Source organism: Notothenia coriiceps, unplaced genomic scaffold, assembly GCF_000735185.1.
Source record: "Notothenia coriiceps isolate Sejong01 unplaced genomic scaffold, NC01 NC01_scaffold00010873, whole genome shotgun sequence".
NCBI classification, from domain to species: Eukaryota; Metazoa; Chordata; class Actinopteri; order Perciformes; family Nototheniidae; genus Notothenia; species Notothenia coriiceps.
Window position 1 is genome coordinate 1 of NW_011343574.1, and position 16543 is coordinate 16543.

The 16543-nt window shown below is 40.8% G+C and overlaps 2 protein-coding genes across 2 annotated transcripts; one reads left to right on the plus strand and one right to left on the minus strand.

Moving 5' to 3' along the window:
* The first annotated feature begins 2185 nt into the window (after window positions 1-2185).
* On the plus strand, window positions 2186-9699 carry LOC104946253 (collagen alpha-2(VI) chain-like). The gene is made up of 26 exons (XM_010772041.1): window positions 2186-2860; window positions 3283-3303; window positions 3445-3510; window positions 3617-3670; window positions 3759-3803; window positions 3893-3919; window positions 4006-4032; window positions 4139-4183; window positions 4273-4326; window positions 4563-4625; window positions 4802-4864; window positions 4960-5013; window positions 5116-5151; window positions 5232-5294; window positions 5753-5815; window positions 6114-6176; window positions 6264-6326; window positions 6414-6464; window positions 6539-6637; window positions 6981-7043; window positions 7130-7165; window positions 7259-7304; window positions 7387-7539; window positions 7884-8339; window positions 8654-8692; window positions 8776-9699. The coding sequence occupies exons 1-26, from the start codon at window positions 2186-2188 to the stop codon at window positions 9375-9377; spliced, it is 3027 nt and encodes a 1008-aa protein (XP_010770343.1). The 3' UTR covers window positions 9378-9699.
* xrcc5 (X-ray repair complementing defective repair in Chinese hamster cells 5) lies at window positions 9573-16512 on the minus strand. Its single transcript, XM_010772032.1, has 21 exons — window positions 16450-16512; window positions 16023-16136; window positions 15747-15930; window positions 15389-15437; window positions 15140-15262; window positions 14716-14895; window positions 14415-14529; window positions 13810-13948; window positions 13612-13724; window positions 13314-13376; window positions 13098-13235; window positions 12921-13011; window positions 12506-12636; window positions 12089-12285; window positions 11443-11533; window positions 11212-11281; window positions 10949-11058; window positions 10603-10699; window positions 10329-10396; window positions 10149-10223; window positions 9573-9987 (listed from the first exon to the last, which is right to left on the minus strand). Exons 1-21 carry the CDS (start codon window positions 16462-16464, stop codon window positions 9973-9975), a joined length of 2178 nt encoding a protein of 725 aa, XP_010770334.1. The 5' UTR covers window positions 16465-16512; the 3' UTR covers window positions 9573-9972.
* Between the last annotated feature and the right edge of the window lie 31 nt (window positions 16513-16543).

Genomic DNA, 16543 nt, shown 5'->3' on the forward strand with positions numbered 1-16543 from the left:
GAAAAAAAATACCAGAAAATCACATTGTCTGATTTTTAAAGAATTTATTTGCAAATGGTGGAAAATAAGTATTTGGTCAATAACAAAAGTTCATCTCAATACTTTGTTGTATACCCTTTGTTGGCAATGACAGAGGTCAAACGTTTTCTGTAAGTCTTCACAAGGTTTTCACACACTGTTGCTGGTATTTTGGCCCATTCCTCCATGCAGATCTCCTCTAGAGCAGTGACGTTTTGGGGCTGTCGCTGGGCAACACAGACTTTCAACTCCCTCCAAAGATTTTCTATGGGGTTGAGATCTGGAGACTGGCTAGGCTTCTCCAGGACCTTGAAATGCTTCTTACGAAGCCACTCCTTCGTTGCCCGGGCGGTGTGTTTGGGATCATTGTCATGCTGAAAGACCCAGCCACGTTTCATCTTCAATGCCCTTGCTGATGGAAGGAGGTTGTCACTCAAAATCTCACGATACATGGCCCCATTCATTCTTTCCTTTACACGGATCAGTCGTCCTGGTCCCTTTGCAGAAAAACAGCCCCAAAGCATGATGTTTCCACCCCCATGTTTCACAGTAGGTATGGTGTTCTTTGGATGCAACTCAGCATTCTTTCTCCTCTAAACACGTCTAGTTGAGTTTTTACCAAAAAGTTATATTTTGGTTTCATCTGACCATATGACATTCTCCCAATCCTCTTCTGGATCATCTAAATGCTCTCTAGCAAACTTCAGACGGGCCTGGACATGTACTGGCTTAAGCAGGGGGACACGTCTGGCACTGCAGGATTTGAGTCCCTGGCGGCGTAGTGTGTTACTGATGGTAGCCTTTGTTACTTTGGTCCCAGCTCTCTGCAGGTCATTGAATAGGTCCCCCTAGTGTGGTTCTGGGATTTTTGCTCACCGTTCTTGTGATCATTTTGACCCCACGGGGTGAGATCTTGCGTGGAGCCCCAGATCGAGGGAGATTATCAGTGGTCTTGTATGTCTTCCATTTTCTAATAATTGCTCCCACAGTTGATTTCTTCACACCAAGCTGCTTACCTATTGCAGATTCAGTCTTCCCAGCCTGGTGCAGGTCTACAATTTTCTGGTGTCCTTTGACAGCTGTTTGGTCTTGGACCTAGTGGAGTTTGGAGTGTGACTGTTTGAGGTTGTAGACAGGTGTCTTTTATACTGATAACGAGTTCAAACAGGTGCCATTAATACAGTTAACAAGTGGAGGACAGAGGAGGCTCTTAAAGAAGAATTTACAGGTCTGTGAGAGCCAGAAATCTTGTTTGTTTGTAGGTGACCAAATACTTATTTTACCGAGGAATTTACCAATTAATTCATTAAAAATCCTACAGTGTGATTTCCTGGATTCTTTCCCCCCATTTTGTCTCTCATAGTTGAGGTATACCTAGGATGAAAATTACAGGCCTCTCATCTTTTTAAGTGGGAGAACTTGCACAATTGGTGGCTTACTAAATACTTTTTTGCCCCACTGTATAAGAGGTTTGCTCAGATGTTGTATTGGTCAAGGCGGAGTCCATTCATATTGCTCTATATACATTAGGTGTTGGAGGTTTGAATCTATAACAATATCATAAACTGATATTTTGTTTTGTATGAACAATGACAATCTGGAAAGTAACCAGCAAATAGCTTTGGGTAAAAATATGTAGTCAAGTAAAAACTATATTTCCCTGTGTAATGTAGATGAGTTTAGGTCAAGAAAAAAAACGTGAAACCAGTCGTGGAAGATGCATTTAGATGATTTACTTATATACTTATAAGTTTTGTTCAATTAATAGCTTAAACCTCCTACTTATTAAAGTAAATTGAAATTATTTAAATGATAATAGATGACAATTCTTCCCATTTTGGAAGCTTGAACCATGAAATGTTGTGAAATGACTAACAAAAAGTGTTGCCAAATAATGTCAACTGATTTATCTGTTCTTTCAGCTCCACTTGACTTGTTTAGTTTAATGTTTACAAAGCATCATATTTTAAAAGCCCTTGTTATGTTTTGTGTGCAAAGCTCGGAATTTGTGAAGAAAATAGTGCACCCTAAATGTTCCTCTGAAAAGTAGAGGAAGAATATCTCAAAACTAAACCAAAGAATACACCCAAGTGAAGTAAAGAATACCTCAAACCTGAATATAAACACAGCACTTGAGTACAAGCACATTGTTGCTTTCCACCCCTACATGTGTCTAGTAGTGCAACAAATTACAGCAGAGCACTTAACTGTTGCCACTTTCTCTCCTCCAGCTGGGGTCATTGAGTGTCCCATCAAGCTGTTTTTCACCCTGGACACCTCGGAGAGCATCGCTTTACAAGAGTCCCCGCCTGGGAGCCTGGTGAGAAAAGTCCTGGAGTTCACCAAGATGTTTGCCCAAAAGCTGGACGACGAGGAGTACAGAGGTCAGATCCAGATCTCCTGGTCCATAGGAGGCCTGAACTTCTCCGAGACGCAGCATGTCTTCAGTCAGTTCACAACAAAGGAGAACTTCATCAGGAACCTCAACGGGATTATATACAAGGGCAGAGGCACGTACACAGACTGCGCCATCAGGAAAATGACTAACCATATGACCACCCACTACTCCCAGAAGAAGGCCGTCCTCTTCTCAGTGGTCATCACCGACGGGCATGTGACAGCAGAGAAGTGTGGAGGGATAAAGGCGGAGGCAGAGAAAGCCCGCGAGAAAGGGATCCAGATTTTCTCAGTGGCTGCGTCCAGGAGCGTCGATGAGCTGGGGTTGAGGGATATCGCCGGCTCTCCCACTGAACTGTACCGAGACGACTACATAGCCGTGGACATCGCTGACGGGAAACCAGAGATAAAGACGCAGTCCATCGATCGTATCATAAAAATCATGGTGTTCTAAACGTTTTCGTTTTTTCACCTTGAATAAGAGCTGTCAGGGCATTTTCACTACAGGATTATCCTAGGGCAAAATAATTCATGATTACTTTATTATGACATTATATTACAAGAAAATCTGAAATAATTATAATAATGCGATTTTTTGTGCCATTTGTCTCTTTTTTTAGGTTTAGAGAGATAATGTAACCATAAAGGAACACACAATAATGATTTAAGAAGAGCTTTATCTTAAAATGATAATATCATAATGTGTTTTATTAATATGAAATCTAAACCAAAACATTTAAATATCACGGTTATCGTCAATACCGGTAAACAGTGTCACCCCTAACTTGAATGCTTATACTTTTTTCAGATTTAAATGACAGTATCATTGCTATGTACTTTTCACTTACTGTTGTCTTGTCTTTGCAGAAATATCAAGCCTACTTACAGGTAGGAAAGACCTTGACACTATTATTGATATATTAAATAAGACAAATAATTAAATGTTTGTCTTAAAAAATGCTCTGGTGTTCTCAGTTTTCATGCGTTGGTAGGTTTAATTTTTTTTTTTTGTACTCTTTCATTGTGTAGTGTTATGAACATAAATGCTTTCAAACTCCTGGGATCCATGGACCGAACGGGCCAAAAGGTCCAAAGGTGAGTACAGACATACAAAATCAAATCAACATTATATAAATAATGTATATTTCTGCTTGACTATACTTTTTTTTGTTGAAATGCCGATATTTTCACTTCTTTCTAGGGTATGAAAGGAGACAGAGGTCATACTGGGCCAAGAGGTGCGAATGGTCAGCTGGTAGGAAGAAGTCTGCATTGTTATTACACTCGGAATTCTGTAAAATCAATATTATATTGTTTTAATTCTGAGTGTGTTTGTATTACAGGGCGATCCTGGCATTGAAGGTCCAATCGGACAACCTGGTTCAAAGGTTTGCTGAGGTCTCTTATTGATGATCTTATGTACTAAGTTATTGGTATTCTTCATTTCACTAACATGTCCCTCTTTGCTCTGATATAGGGAGAGATTGGCTCAAAGGGTGACAAGGTGAGAGATACATCTTTATATCCCAGCTTTATCTGTCAAATTAAATGAAATGCTGTTAAATTAATGGTTTTGCTGTTCATCGTCAGGGGGAAATCGGATCAGGTGGAGCAAAGGTAAATAATGGTTAAAGTTTGTGCTCGCACATATTTTATATTAGAACATGTCAGTGTTTGCATACTGTTGTTAATCAACTGTCTTCTCTGACGTTTAAATATTCAGGGTGTGGCAGGAGGACCTGGTATGAATGGAACTGATGGTCAAAAGGTGAGTCTACAACAACAAAGTAAATATAGTACATTCGTTGATCTGTTCATTATACTGATATAATATTATTGTCTTTGGGACATCTTTAGGGTAAAATGGGAAGAATCGGAGCTCCTGGTTGCAAAGGGGATTCAGGTGACAAGGTAAGTCAAGTAGTTTGGTGAATTAATTAAAATGTTGCCCTAAAGTGCTGGTGTTGAAATGTTTAATCTTTTCAAATAAGGTGAAATGTTTTTATTAATGTTCCAGTGCTAATCCACCATCATATTTAATTATTAGATTAAATATGATTCATTTTACAATCCATCAGATATACAGTTATAAAGAATAATTTATTGGTTTATTGAAATATCTTATCATCTGATTTTCTGCCTAAAAGGGACCAGATGGTTACCATGGAGATGTTGGTGACTCTGGGCCACTTGGTGACAACGGAGCAAAGGTCTGTGTGCAACCAAAACTGCGATCTGTCTCGTCTCTAACACGTTTTTACGACAGGAAAGGTCTCCACCTCCAGCGGGAAAAGCATTCCACCATTTTCTGCATGTTTTAACTGTTGCAAATATGTATTAGTAGATTTTTAGTATTGTATGTTTGTTTGTTTGTTTGTTTGTTTAGGGTGACGGAGGACTTCCTGGAAAGTCAGGTCCCTCTGGCCCTAGTGGAGACCAAGGACCAAAGGTACACTTTAAATTTAACACAAGAGAAAACACAGTCAGAAAAAAATGAAAATGTTCCTGAACTGCAAAACAAACCCTGATATCTATGTGTGTCAGGGTGAAGACGGAAATGCTGGAAATCCAGGGCTGCCTGGAGAAAAGGGACCTTCGGTACAGAACAAGTTTTCTTTTTGTGATCATTACTTGAAGGATATATAACTGTAAGTTAATGTTACAAAGCTGAGTCTGATATAAAACCACCATCTCTTGCAGGGGCCTCCTGGAACACGTGGACCAAGAGGCGAAGGGGTATCTCAACAACCAAAATATACATTATTATAAAAATGTACCCTAGTTGGTTTTAATAATCATCAAATAAATATTAACAGGCAAGGAGAGGAGAATCTGGAAAAAAAGGAGGGCCGGGTAATGATGGGCTAAAGGGAGAGAAGGTAAGTCCAGCGCCCAGAAAAAAAAAAAAATCTTAAACCAACCTCGTAAAGCTGCAAAAATGTAAAATCTATAAATATTCCTCTGAAATATGACTTAATTAAATGTAATAAAGTTCAAACTAAGAGTAGCATGCTTGAAAAGAAACATGCAAAGAAGAACATGGTGGGAAAAAATGAACCATTAACAAAACAACGGATCTGTGTGAACTTTACAAGAGAATTCAACTCCCACAAGTTTCAAATCCCTCTGCAGGGATTTGGTCTAGTCCAGATAACGTTGCTAAACACTTCCTTGTCCTGTTTGATGTTGTTTTGGGGCTTTTTCTAACCAAGTTCTCAGGAAAATTCCTCCCACATTCTGCAGATATAGAATTAATGGCTCTCGGTTGCATATTTTTAACATTACTTGATGATTAATGTTTCATTGTAAATCCTGACTCAATCATTTACTTATTCAGAGCGACTTAGGGCCAGAGGGACTTAGAGGCCGGCCAGGAGAAGATGGACTAACGGGTGCAAAGGTGAGGGGATTGTGCTGTGGGCGGATTCTGGCAGACGGATGACTCAGCAGCTCCCTAAGAAATCTGCAAGTCTTCCTCAGACCATCAATACTGAACTGAATGTCCTGACTGTGCTGCCAAAAAAAGGCTGAGTGAAGACTGTTATTTTAACAACAGGTTTTTTCTGGTATTTTTGTTTTTTTACAAGCGTTTTTAAAAGAAAGTAGTGTGCATTGCCAAATTCACATCAACATAACTAGGTCAGTTTTTCTCTGGAGTCGAGGTGACGCCCAGTGATGAAGTTTTCTTTCCCTTCCAGGGAGATCTAGGGCTCCCAGGACCGAGGGGTCAGCCCGGAGAAACAGGCAGCCCCGGAGGAAACGTATGTTGTTTGTACCCTCATCATCAATACTGCTCATTTTTGGAGCTTGAGTTTTGAAAACATATCTTTTTTTTCTGTACATTTCAGGGCAGCCTTGGAAATCAAGGAGATCTAGGACCAAGGGGAGACTCTGGGCCCCCTGGACCAAAAGTAGGTAACAATATTCTGTTCCTCACTTTCAATATGGCATCTTTTAAAATGCGCTAACATTTTTTGAATGATATATTTCTTTTAAAGGGTGACAACGGAAGAACAGGATTCAACTACCCTGGATCGAGAGGATCCACTGTACGGTTTTCTGTTTACCACACACAATATTCTTGCATATGTTGCTGAATCTAAAGTACCTCTGATCTTTCCAGGGAGACAGAGGGGATCCCGGTAGAAGAGGACCCAGGGGGGGAAGAGGTGATTGTGGGGCCAAAGGAGAACTTGGAAACAAAGGAACACCAGGAGGGCCTGTAAGATTGATAACTTAAAAAGTTGAATTTGATAGTTAGAAAAGACAACATTAAAACATGCGATGCTTAAGTTTACTCACTCAATATTGTACCAGGTGCAGTTTCTCCTTTGGAAACACACCAACAGTGTGGGATGCATTAGGATGTTTTGTTAAGCAATAACGTGCCTAGAGTACATGGAGGCTGGAACACTTTGAAAACACATTACATTAATGTTATGAGGAACATTCTACTAATCTTCTGAAGAAAAATGTAGTATTGGCTTTAATCAGATGCAGACATTAATGAAACATATTACTTAAGAAAAATGAGTCACCTTCATTTGAAAATGTTTTCTGTGTAGGCGGACCCAGGTCAGCCGGGTGAGCCAGGAAAGAGAGGACCCATAGGAAACCCTGGATCTGATGTAAACACCAGCACAAACACTCAAATAATGACTTGACCATGCGTGCAAATTTGAGCTCCAATTGCACTTTCTCTCTCTTTGTGTAGGGCGACCAAGGACCAGTGGGCGATCCTGGGCTCAATGTGAGTCAACTTTAAAAAAGCCACACCGTTTTCAAAATCCGTAAATACTTAGATTTGCCTGGTTGTATCTAACATGCACACCTGTCACCACAGGAATGCGATGTCATGACTTACATCAGGGAGACGTGTGGTTGTTGTGGTAAATATCTCCACCGATCAAACACAGCTACATCGTTTCATTTCTTTTGAATTACTGACCCTGTTCTTGTGTTTTGTCTCAGACTGTGAGAAGCAGTGTGGACCTCTGGACATTGTATTTATAATTGATAGCTCAGAGAGTGTGGGGCTGACAAACTTCACCTTGGAAAAGAACTTTGTTATCAACACCATCAACAGGCTGGGATCTATGGCAAACGATCCTGCGTCATTAACCGGTACAGTGAAGCAAAACCGCAGCCCAGACCACCCTGCAAATCTCTCCGCACACACATTTTCAAGTGTCAAGAAGTAGAGTTTGCCATTAAAGATGAACCGTTTCCAAAGAATGAGTCACCAAATCCAAATTCAATATACATATTGGGTTGAATACAAAATTACAGTAACCCTCTTTGGCACTACACCCGTTTTTGACAGTACCGGCAGACTGTGATTGTCAGATTTATACATTTTCAGCCATCTAAAGTGTAACTAGTTAATTTTCTTGTGATTTGTTGAGAGTAACAACTAATAGAGCAAAGCCAGCTTGATCTGCACCACTTGACTTGTCTCCCTCTTTCAGGCACAAGAGTCGGAGTTGTACAATTCAGTCACAACGGGACCTTTGAAGCCATTCGTCTCAATGACCCCAAAATCAACTCCATGTCTGCTTTTAAAACAGCAGTGAAGAACCTAGAGTGGATTGCCGGGGGCACCTTCACACCCTCAGCCCTCAAGTTCGCCTACGACAACCTCATCAGGGACGGCAAGCGAGCCCAGGCCAAAGTATCTGTGGTGGTGATCACAGATGGCCGCTATGACCCGCGCGACAATGAGAATCTGCTGCAGTACCTTTGCAACGATGACGATGTGGTGGTGAATGCGATTGGGGTTGGTGATATGTTTGAGAAGACACAGGATAATGAGATCCTGGGGTCGATTGCTTGCAACAAGAAGGAACGCGTCACTGGGATGAGGCGTTACGCTGACTTGGTGGCTGAGGACTTTATACAGACGATGGAGGCTGTGCTTTGTCCCAGTAAGTCCTGTACCCTTACACACAGCAGAATGACAATAGAGTTGAAGCCCATTGTTAGCAGCCCCCGTTTGGCACATTGAAGTTTCAGACATTCTCAAGTGCGATATTTCATGACATATCCCTTAAGCTTGTGTAAACCATGGACCTTATTCTTAGGTATCTAACCAAAAAGCCCATTAAAAATGTTTGACTTTGAGACAAGCGAATAGAAGTCCTAAAATGCTTACTTCCATGTTTAATGATTTGTTTCTGCACCAAGTATACAGGTTCTGCTTACCCGTTTTCTAATCTAAATCCATTTATTTCACTTCTAGATCCTGTGGTTGTGTGCCCTGATCTTCCCTGTAAAAGCGGTAGGTGTTATTCACGGCTAGATGATTTGTTAATGGTACAATGGATTGCAGCTCAGTGATTTATTCATTTTATTTATTTGCAGAACCTGATGTAGCTCCGTGTCTCCAGCGACCAGTGGATCTGGTATTTTTACTGGATGGCTCAGAGCGCCTGGGGAAGGAGAACTTCCGGTATGTCCGTCAATTTCTGCAAAAGGTGGCAGACCGACTGAGTCTGGCTGCTAGCAGGACTGATCGAATGCGAGCTCGCTTGGCACTGATAGAGTTTGGTAAGGAGAACGAGAACCTCGAGGCCTTCCCTCTCACACACGACCCTACTGTTATCGCCACTGGCATAGCACTCTTGCAATATATGGATTCTTCTTCAAGCGTAGGGCCGGCCATCATCCACACCATCAACACAGTCTTGGGTAAAAGAAATGCTCGCCTGACAAGACGCCACGCAGAGGTTTCATTTGTTTTCATCACAGATGGCGTCACTGACAGCAAAAACCTGGACGAGGCAGTCAGTGCCATGCGCGGGTCACAGGTGGTCTCCACAGTGGTAACCACAAGAAGTGACGTTGACCAAAAAGTCCTAATGAAGCTGGCCATGGACGACCGGGACGCCATCTTTAAAGTAAAAGACTTTGCGGATATGACCCAGTCCAGTTTGTTTGACCGTTTCGTCCAGTGGGTGTGTTAAAGAGCGGCCACTAGTCATACTGGTGCTATTGCTGTTTATCTAGCATTTTAATATAAGATACTGGTTTACTGCGATTCTACTTTGCACTTTTCAATTAGCAAATGACAACATGCCATTGTGCTTTACTACATTTGTCAGGAAAACTGTATTAATTTGCAATGGTTTGTTGTATATTTTGAAAAAATTACACAAGTGGAGCATTCATCATCAGCGATTAAGCTTTAAGATATTAACCCAGCAGCTTATTGGATAAGACAGTGCTCTCTTATATAAAGTCACAAAGGGTTTGAAGTGCAAATAAAATCTTGAGATTTTAAACATTCATTGTTCCGACATTACTGATGATTAACATTGAAATTAGAACTCAGTATAAAATAATTTTAAGACAAACACATGTAAAGCCCTCAACAAACAGTTATTCTTATTAATTTCAGTTTAGTTCAACACAGTTCTGCATTCAGTATCACCAGTTATACGTCAGGGGTCCCCAAGTTGGAGCAGAACAATGGACGGCTGAATTGGATTGGTCTATCCGAAATGAATGATGCATTCTTCTCGTTTCCCTGCATGTCCGCTGCAGACCTTCCCTATTTTTTTACATCATGTCCAGCTGTGTAGGAAGAGAAAAAAAAAAGTAAGACTGGAGAGTTTATATAAAACGTTTCAACAGGCCATCCTTCCACACAGGAAATGGTTCTAACGTGGGTTTTGGGCACTGCAGTTAAATATTTAAAACCTGAAAAGTCAGAATTAAACAACAATCAAACTTGCCAAGTCATCAACATCTCCAGTATCTTCAGCAGGAGGTGCAGCTGCCTCTTCCTTCTTCTCCTCAGTAACCAGAAACTGAGGACAAAATAAGCTTCAGTTAGTAGGACGGCCACCATTTTGAATATGTAAAAAAGGGTTTGTTTACTCAACACCTCACAATGGTTTAAATCGAGGAGTCACCTGATTAGATTCACTTTTGGACACAGTGCTTCCTTCAACCTCGTCCTTGCTGATCAGTGTTATGGCATCTGCCAATCAAAAGCAAGAATTAAGTCAAATACATCAAGCCACTTTTAAAAAACTTGATATTCAAGCTCATTTTAAAGCATAAATCAGCTCCAAATTTATATCAGTTGTTTTTGCAGTTTTTAAATTATAGAATTGTCTTTTCACCTCAAGGGAGGAAAGGTTTCACAATAAATCCTGCAGCTGCGAGTAAAGAGGCTTATCATACCTTGAACAAGCAGGTCCCAGAAGACCTCCAGCCCTCGGTTTGGGATGCTTCTTTTCAGGGACTGCAGGTAGCCATTGTACAGACTGGCATCCCCCAGCTGAGTAACCAAAGACATGCATCATTCATGATCTGTTTATGAGTCTCCTAAAAACACAACTCACACAAGAGCTGGCCTCGGCTCAAGTCGCGAGATTTCAACGTACTCATTGTTATCTTCGACAGTTCGCTCATTATCTCCAAAGCAAAAACCAAAACGTTGCGTTCCGATAGGTCAAGATTTGTTCCACACAGACTCTCGTATTAATCATTCATTTCCACAAATGGAAAATAGGGAATGTTTGTTTACCTTAACAGACTGCTCTCTAAAAGCCTCGATGCAGGTGATGCTTTTCATGTAGTAGTGTGTGTTCTTGTTGCCAAGCAACTGCTCTATCCTGTGAGTCAGTTGCTGACAGACTGGGAAGGACACGGGGGTCACCACAGGCAAACAAAAACATAAACACAATTACAAGGGCTGAACTTGAGTCATGGCAGTTTATAATATAAACAGGAACATTTGTTATCAGTCGAGCTCCATCGGGAAAAAAAGACGGAAGAATTTGACCTCACCCTCTCCAAATGAAAGACTCTTCTTCTTGAGCAGAGTCCGGAAGTCTCTGGCTGGATCCACGCTTCCCACCTAGTTAAATGTTGAAAATTACAAAGGACTGAAGTGAAATGGAAATTATAAAGTATGCTGGTTCAAACAAGTGGTGAAGTACTCTTTTAAGAATAGCTGATGTTTTTAAAAGTGGTTGTCTCTCTAGGATTATTATGCAGTCCAGCTCCCTTGATTCTCACCGAAGTAACAGGGCCTTCAGCGATGTTAGCCAGGCTATAATCCTCCTCGTCTTCCTCTTCTTTGGCCTTCTTGGCACCTGGCTCCTCAGAGCTGTAAACGTCCAAAGGGGTCATTATAACTCAGATTAATTAACACTTCACACATCTATTTCATCAGACAGGGGAGGGACGAGTAGTTTAAAGGTTGCAGACTTGCACTCCGTCTAGCAAAAAGTAAATGGAATCTTCCCATTTAATTCAAGCAGTTTGAGTCAGACTAGAGATTGTTTCTATACAGAGTTCTACTTTTCTAGCATTTAGGATAATGTTGATCTTAATAGAATACATTAATGGTATTTAAGCCTTTCTATTGCACAAAGACAATGTAATGTGGTTATGTTGCAGACCCATTTAAGAGGGCTTCTCATTGACAATGGGCTGATAAAGGTCTAACAACACAAATACATGTATTTTCTTTGCAATTTTGACAGTTGGGGCAGTTTGAATAGTGAAAATAGTTGTATAATCTGTAAAACCTTGGCACAGACACTACTGTTTTTGATAATTTGACATAATGAGTAATTTTGAGATCAAATACTTTTCACTCCATGACTAACAGCTCTGTCTGTAACATCAAATACCCACCACCACACTTAATTCAACTTACTCTTTGCCAAATATCTGTGCACTGGTCTTGACCTTCTTCTTCTTCTCCACTTCTGTGAGAGGAAACTTCCTCTTCACCTCCTCGAGTGGAGCCTGGCAGCGTTCAGTAATGATATCAGGGCGCTCGAGAGCAGCCTTCAGCCACGGCTCCATGGGGGGAAGCGGGGTGCCGGGACATACTGCCCGATGATGCACACACTGAAGGAAATGTCGGTAAGGTGGGTGAGACAGACAGTAACTGAGGAAGAATACATCCACATTGAGTATCAACAGCTTCTAGCTGGTGAAGCTCCAGTCAGAGACTTCACATCTTTTGTTGAGGTCATGAAAAAAATGACTTCTCTGTCTCCTTCAAAACTTAACCTCAGAACGAGAAGGTAATAGATGTACTGTATCCCTCCAATACAAAGTGCAGTACCTGGAAGTGCCTCTGGAAGGACGGGTTGGGAATGTTATGGACCTTGTACATATCCTTTTCATCCCCGTTTTCATCCTTCTCAACCAGCATCATGGAGTCAATAAGAGAGTCCACAGCAGACAGCTGGGTGTCTAGGGGAATCACATAACACACACAAATACATTCAAGTCCATTCCTGCATCTCTCACTGAAGTAGTCAAAATTATTTAGATTAAAACATATATGTACACAGTGTCGATCACGTTACACAATGTAACAGCAGTTTTTTCACTCGAAGGGGCAACAATGTCATGTTCAGACCCGCAGGTCTAAATAGGTTAGCTGCTGCTGTGATCATGATAAGAAAGCTCCCTCTTGTGGAGAATCTGCAGTCAGTTTTGTGAGTTATCGGTTAATTCTATGAGGCGTTTAGTACCTGACGGAGTGAACTTTTTGTTGTTTTCAAAGGAAGGGAATGTATACTGTCTCAGGTCTTCCATGAAGGGCAGCTGGATGTACATCAGGCACTATTGAGGGGGAGAGACAGATCATTAGCTCTGTGCTATATGACAGATGAAATAAAAACAGCATGTTTAGGATTCTGTGATGTCACCTCATAGTCCAGCTTGATGCACGGGAAGGCTGCTCCTACTTGAGGGTTGCAGCGTCGGTCATACGCGTAACGTATAATGGCCACCATGTTGAGTTCATCTAGTGCTCGGATGAGAGCGGACAGTGCAACTCCTGCATGCTGCACAACAGTAGGAACACAGACAGGTCAGTATCAACGTGCAGTCACCAGCAACATGTCGGGTCTCTCCATTCTCACCTCATCATCTCTGCCAGGAAAAATCTTGATGACTTGAGTCCCCATGAACTGATGGCGACGTATCTGCAGACAGATGGAAAAAAATAAGTAACCAGTTAAGTATTAAAGTAGGGATTTCCTTATCACTAGTATATTTTAACTGATAAGTATCGGATGTATTGAGTAGGAACCCTAGCCTCTTTTTAGCTTAACAATTTGTGACAGGAAATGTCTAAAATTATACTCAATATTAAAATGACTTAAGATGGGGGAAGAAAGAAACCCTGATAGCAGATCACAGTAGCATAACGTATTATACCATGTTCTGTTTGGCAAATCCGAGAACAGCAAAGCTTTTCCCGTCGTGCTTGTATTTCATATGCTCTTGATCAATTTTGTCGAAGGGAACAATATCACTTCCATAACGAAAACCTGTGGAGAACAAAAACAATGTTTTGGGAATTATTAAGTGATAAGTTCAACATTGAGTTATTTAATTAGAAAATAACTTTCTCACCTTGGATGGTATCCTCCTTTGGCACCTCTGTCTCATTGTCATCATCCAGGCAGTAGACAGTCTCTCTCTTCACGTCGTCCTTCTGATTTGATTGAGCATCGACTGTAGCCCATATCTTCTTCAGTTTCTCTTCTGTCACCTGGAATATGGTAAGTAGTGGTTGCTGATGAGAAAACCTTCATGGGTTTCACTATTACTGACAGGCTGTCATCTGTGTATTTAAATTACTCAAAAGGGAGGTTAAAGAAATGTCAGAGATTCCTTTCAAATTCACTAAGTGAATGAGCAAAACATACATCAAAACTACACATTAACTCATAACAAAACAGTACTATTAAAAATGACAGTCAAAAGATACATACTGGGAAAAACTCAATTTGTATTCATGTTATAATACAAATAAGACAACAATCTTGACATTAATAGCAGTAAGAAATAAGTGGAATACAGGTTGCTACAAGGTCTCACAAAGTAGATTTGTAGATGATAACATGTGGAGTAGCACTTTTCCCAGAAAGGAACTCAATATTTGTACTGTACAGTCAAAGAGCTGTGTAATGCGCATATAGTACATATGTATCCAGTTGTCTTCACTGTAGACTTACTGCTTTGTATCCAACGATACGGATAGACAGACAGCTACCGATGGTCAGTTGACAGGGCCAGGCCATGGGTTTCCTCTCGATGCGCTTGAACATGCACAACTGCTCGATTGCTTTCCTACAGCGTGAATGAAGCACATGGAAAGCCAAGTCATGTGAATTTATCCAAATAGAGATTTACAAATTTTGACGGTAGAGATCACCATGTGGTTCAGAGAGAAAAACATATATATGTAAGACAAGAGAAATATCCATAGACCGTATACACTAGGAAATGTTGTGTGTTTAATATGAGCTAACGGACCTGAAGGAGTAAATTTCAGTCAAGCCGTCCTCCTCATCCAGGCTCAGCATGATGTGTTTCACCATGTCCAGGCCACTCTGCTGTTCCCTGGACAGACCTTTTCCTGTGCCTGGGTGACAGGGGCCTCCTTCGCCAGCATCTCCTCCAACCTCTTCATCTTCCTCCGCAGGGAAGGGCAAACTGAAAATGGTTTGTTACGAGGAAGGATACAATGTTATTAACTACACTCAATGTTCTTTACAAGAGACACATTTAACTTTGAAGGCTTTATCAGAATAGATGTCTGCCATTTTATATAAGTATTGATGAACACAAATACATTATAAATCATCATTATTCTTTAACCTTATTGGTATAATGTTTTGGGTCTATTCATATAATATGTCATTTAAAATGACACATAGTTTGTGGGTCTGAACCTTACAAGAACTGCAGGGTGATGTCGGCTTGTTTCAGGTTTTCAATAATGACATCGAGCTGCTCTGAGCTGGCCTGCGTGTTGAGGTCAGTCAGGAGGACAACGTTGAGACGATCACACTTTTTCCCCCTGAAAAGAAAACCCAACACAATGAAAAACCAACAATGACATCAGCAAAATAAACATTTTAATGGATACACTTTATTTTTTCTTTGAATTGTGAAAACTAAGAATGTGATACAAGGAGCTTCTTACTGTGTTTCTTTCTTTAGGAGATCCATGCACACAACAAGAGCATCCAGCCCTGTAGATCGGAGTGAAGGAGGTAACATATTTTATCACATCATATATAGAATAGCCATTACATTGTGCAACTTCACAATGAAGTAGTATTTCACATTGATGCAACAATCACAAACAAATCCAATAAAACAACAACTAACCTTGGATGCACCTTGGATACAATTAACAAAATCACTATTCAATTTGGTTACACATTAATTACATTCTTCTTTTTTTACTTTTACCTAACATTCTTCAAATGTAAAGTACTATAAGTTGTAGTCTTTATACAGGTTTAATTGTGGGGTTAAAGTACTGAGCAAAAGGATACAATCAGCCTGCTGACTCTCTGGATGGATCTTATTCTCTATTTCCTCCAGAAGCTCAAAGTCAGGCACCATGAGGTGACGATGCACGCTGATGTGCTGGTACTGGTCGTCCTGATCCAGTGAGTTGTTGGTGGAGTCTGTGCCAAACAGAACTAAAGCCAGCTCATCCTTGGTCTCTTTAAAAACCTGTGAAAGACATGTTCATAGTGTGTCAAAGGTGACAGAGATCCTCATGGTATTTGTTCCTCGTTTTAGGAAGACGCGTAGTAAACATTTACCTGGCGCTGGACAAACTTCTGAATGACTTTTTTGGCAAGTTCAAAGGCAGGCTCTTCACCCGGGGCGGAGTTGGACATGGAGAACCCAACATCCATGCACAACACCAACGCTGACTACAGAAAACAAACAATAAAACAACATGTATTTAATTAAAGGCAGAACCTGGTCCTCATTCTGTCAAACCAGTACAGTTGTGTAATGTTTTGTATACAATCAATTGGGGGCGTGACAGCGTTAGCACCAACATTTCTGAACATATCGCCGCCAAACACTGGTCACGCCGTGTAACTTCTGAAGCTCAGAATAAGAGAAAGAATGTTTTTCTTTTGTTTGCAAACCTCCAGAATTTAACAGAAAACACAAGCTAACAACGCTTTACATTACGTTAATAGATTACTTATAGAAAAGAAAGAAAAATGAACTTACTTTGGAACCTGCCATCTTCTTTTTTCCCTCTTCCTAAGACTGCGTGTCACTCTGTTATGGCTCCGGAGAGAAATAGTGAACTACAGGAACAATA

What these genes read in the sequence shown, in the direction of transcription:
- LOC104946253 (XM_010772041.1), top strand. Translation starts at nt 2,186, where the DNA reads ATGTGTCTAGTAGTGCAACAAATTACAGCAGAGCACTTAACTGTTGCC. An exon ending in AAGGGGATTCAGGTGACAAG is followed by an intron (nt 4,327 to 4,562) that starts GTAAGTCAAGTA and finishes TCTGCCTAAAAG; the next exon opens with GGACCAGATGGTTACCATGG. An exon ending in GGAGGCTGTGCTTTGTCCCA is followed by an intron (nt 8,340 to 8,653) that starts GTAAGTCCTGTA and finishes TTTCACTTCTAG; the next exon opens with ATCCTGTGGTTGTGTGCCCT.
- xrcc5 (XM_010772032.1), bottom strand. An exon ending in CTGAAGGCCCTGTTACTTCG is followed by an intron (nt 11,282 to 11,442) that starts GTGAGAATCAAG and finishes ACATTTAACTAG; the next exon opens with GTGGGAAGCGTGGATCCAGC. An exon ending in CCAAAAGTGAATCTAATCAG is followed by an intron (nt 10,224 to 10,328) that starts GTGACTCCTCGA and finishes TTTTGTCCTCAG; the next exon opens with TTTCTGGTTACTGAGGAGAA.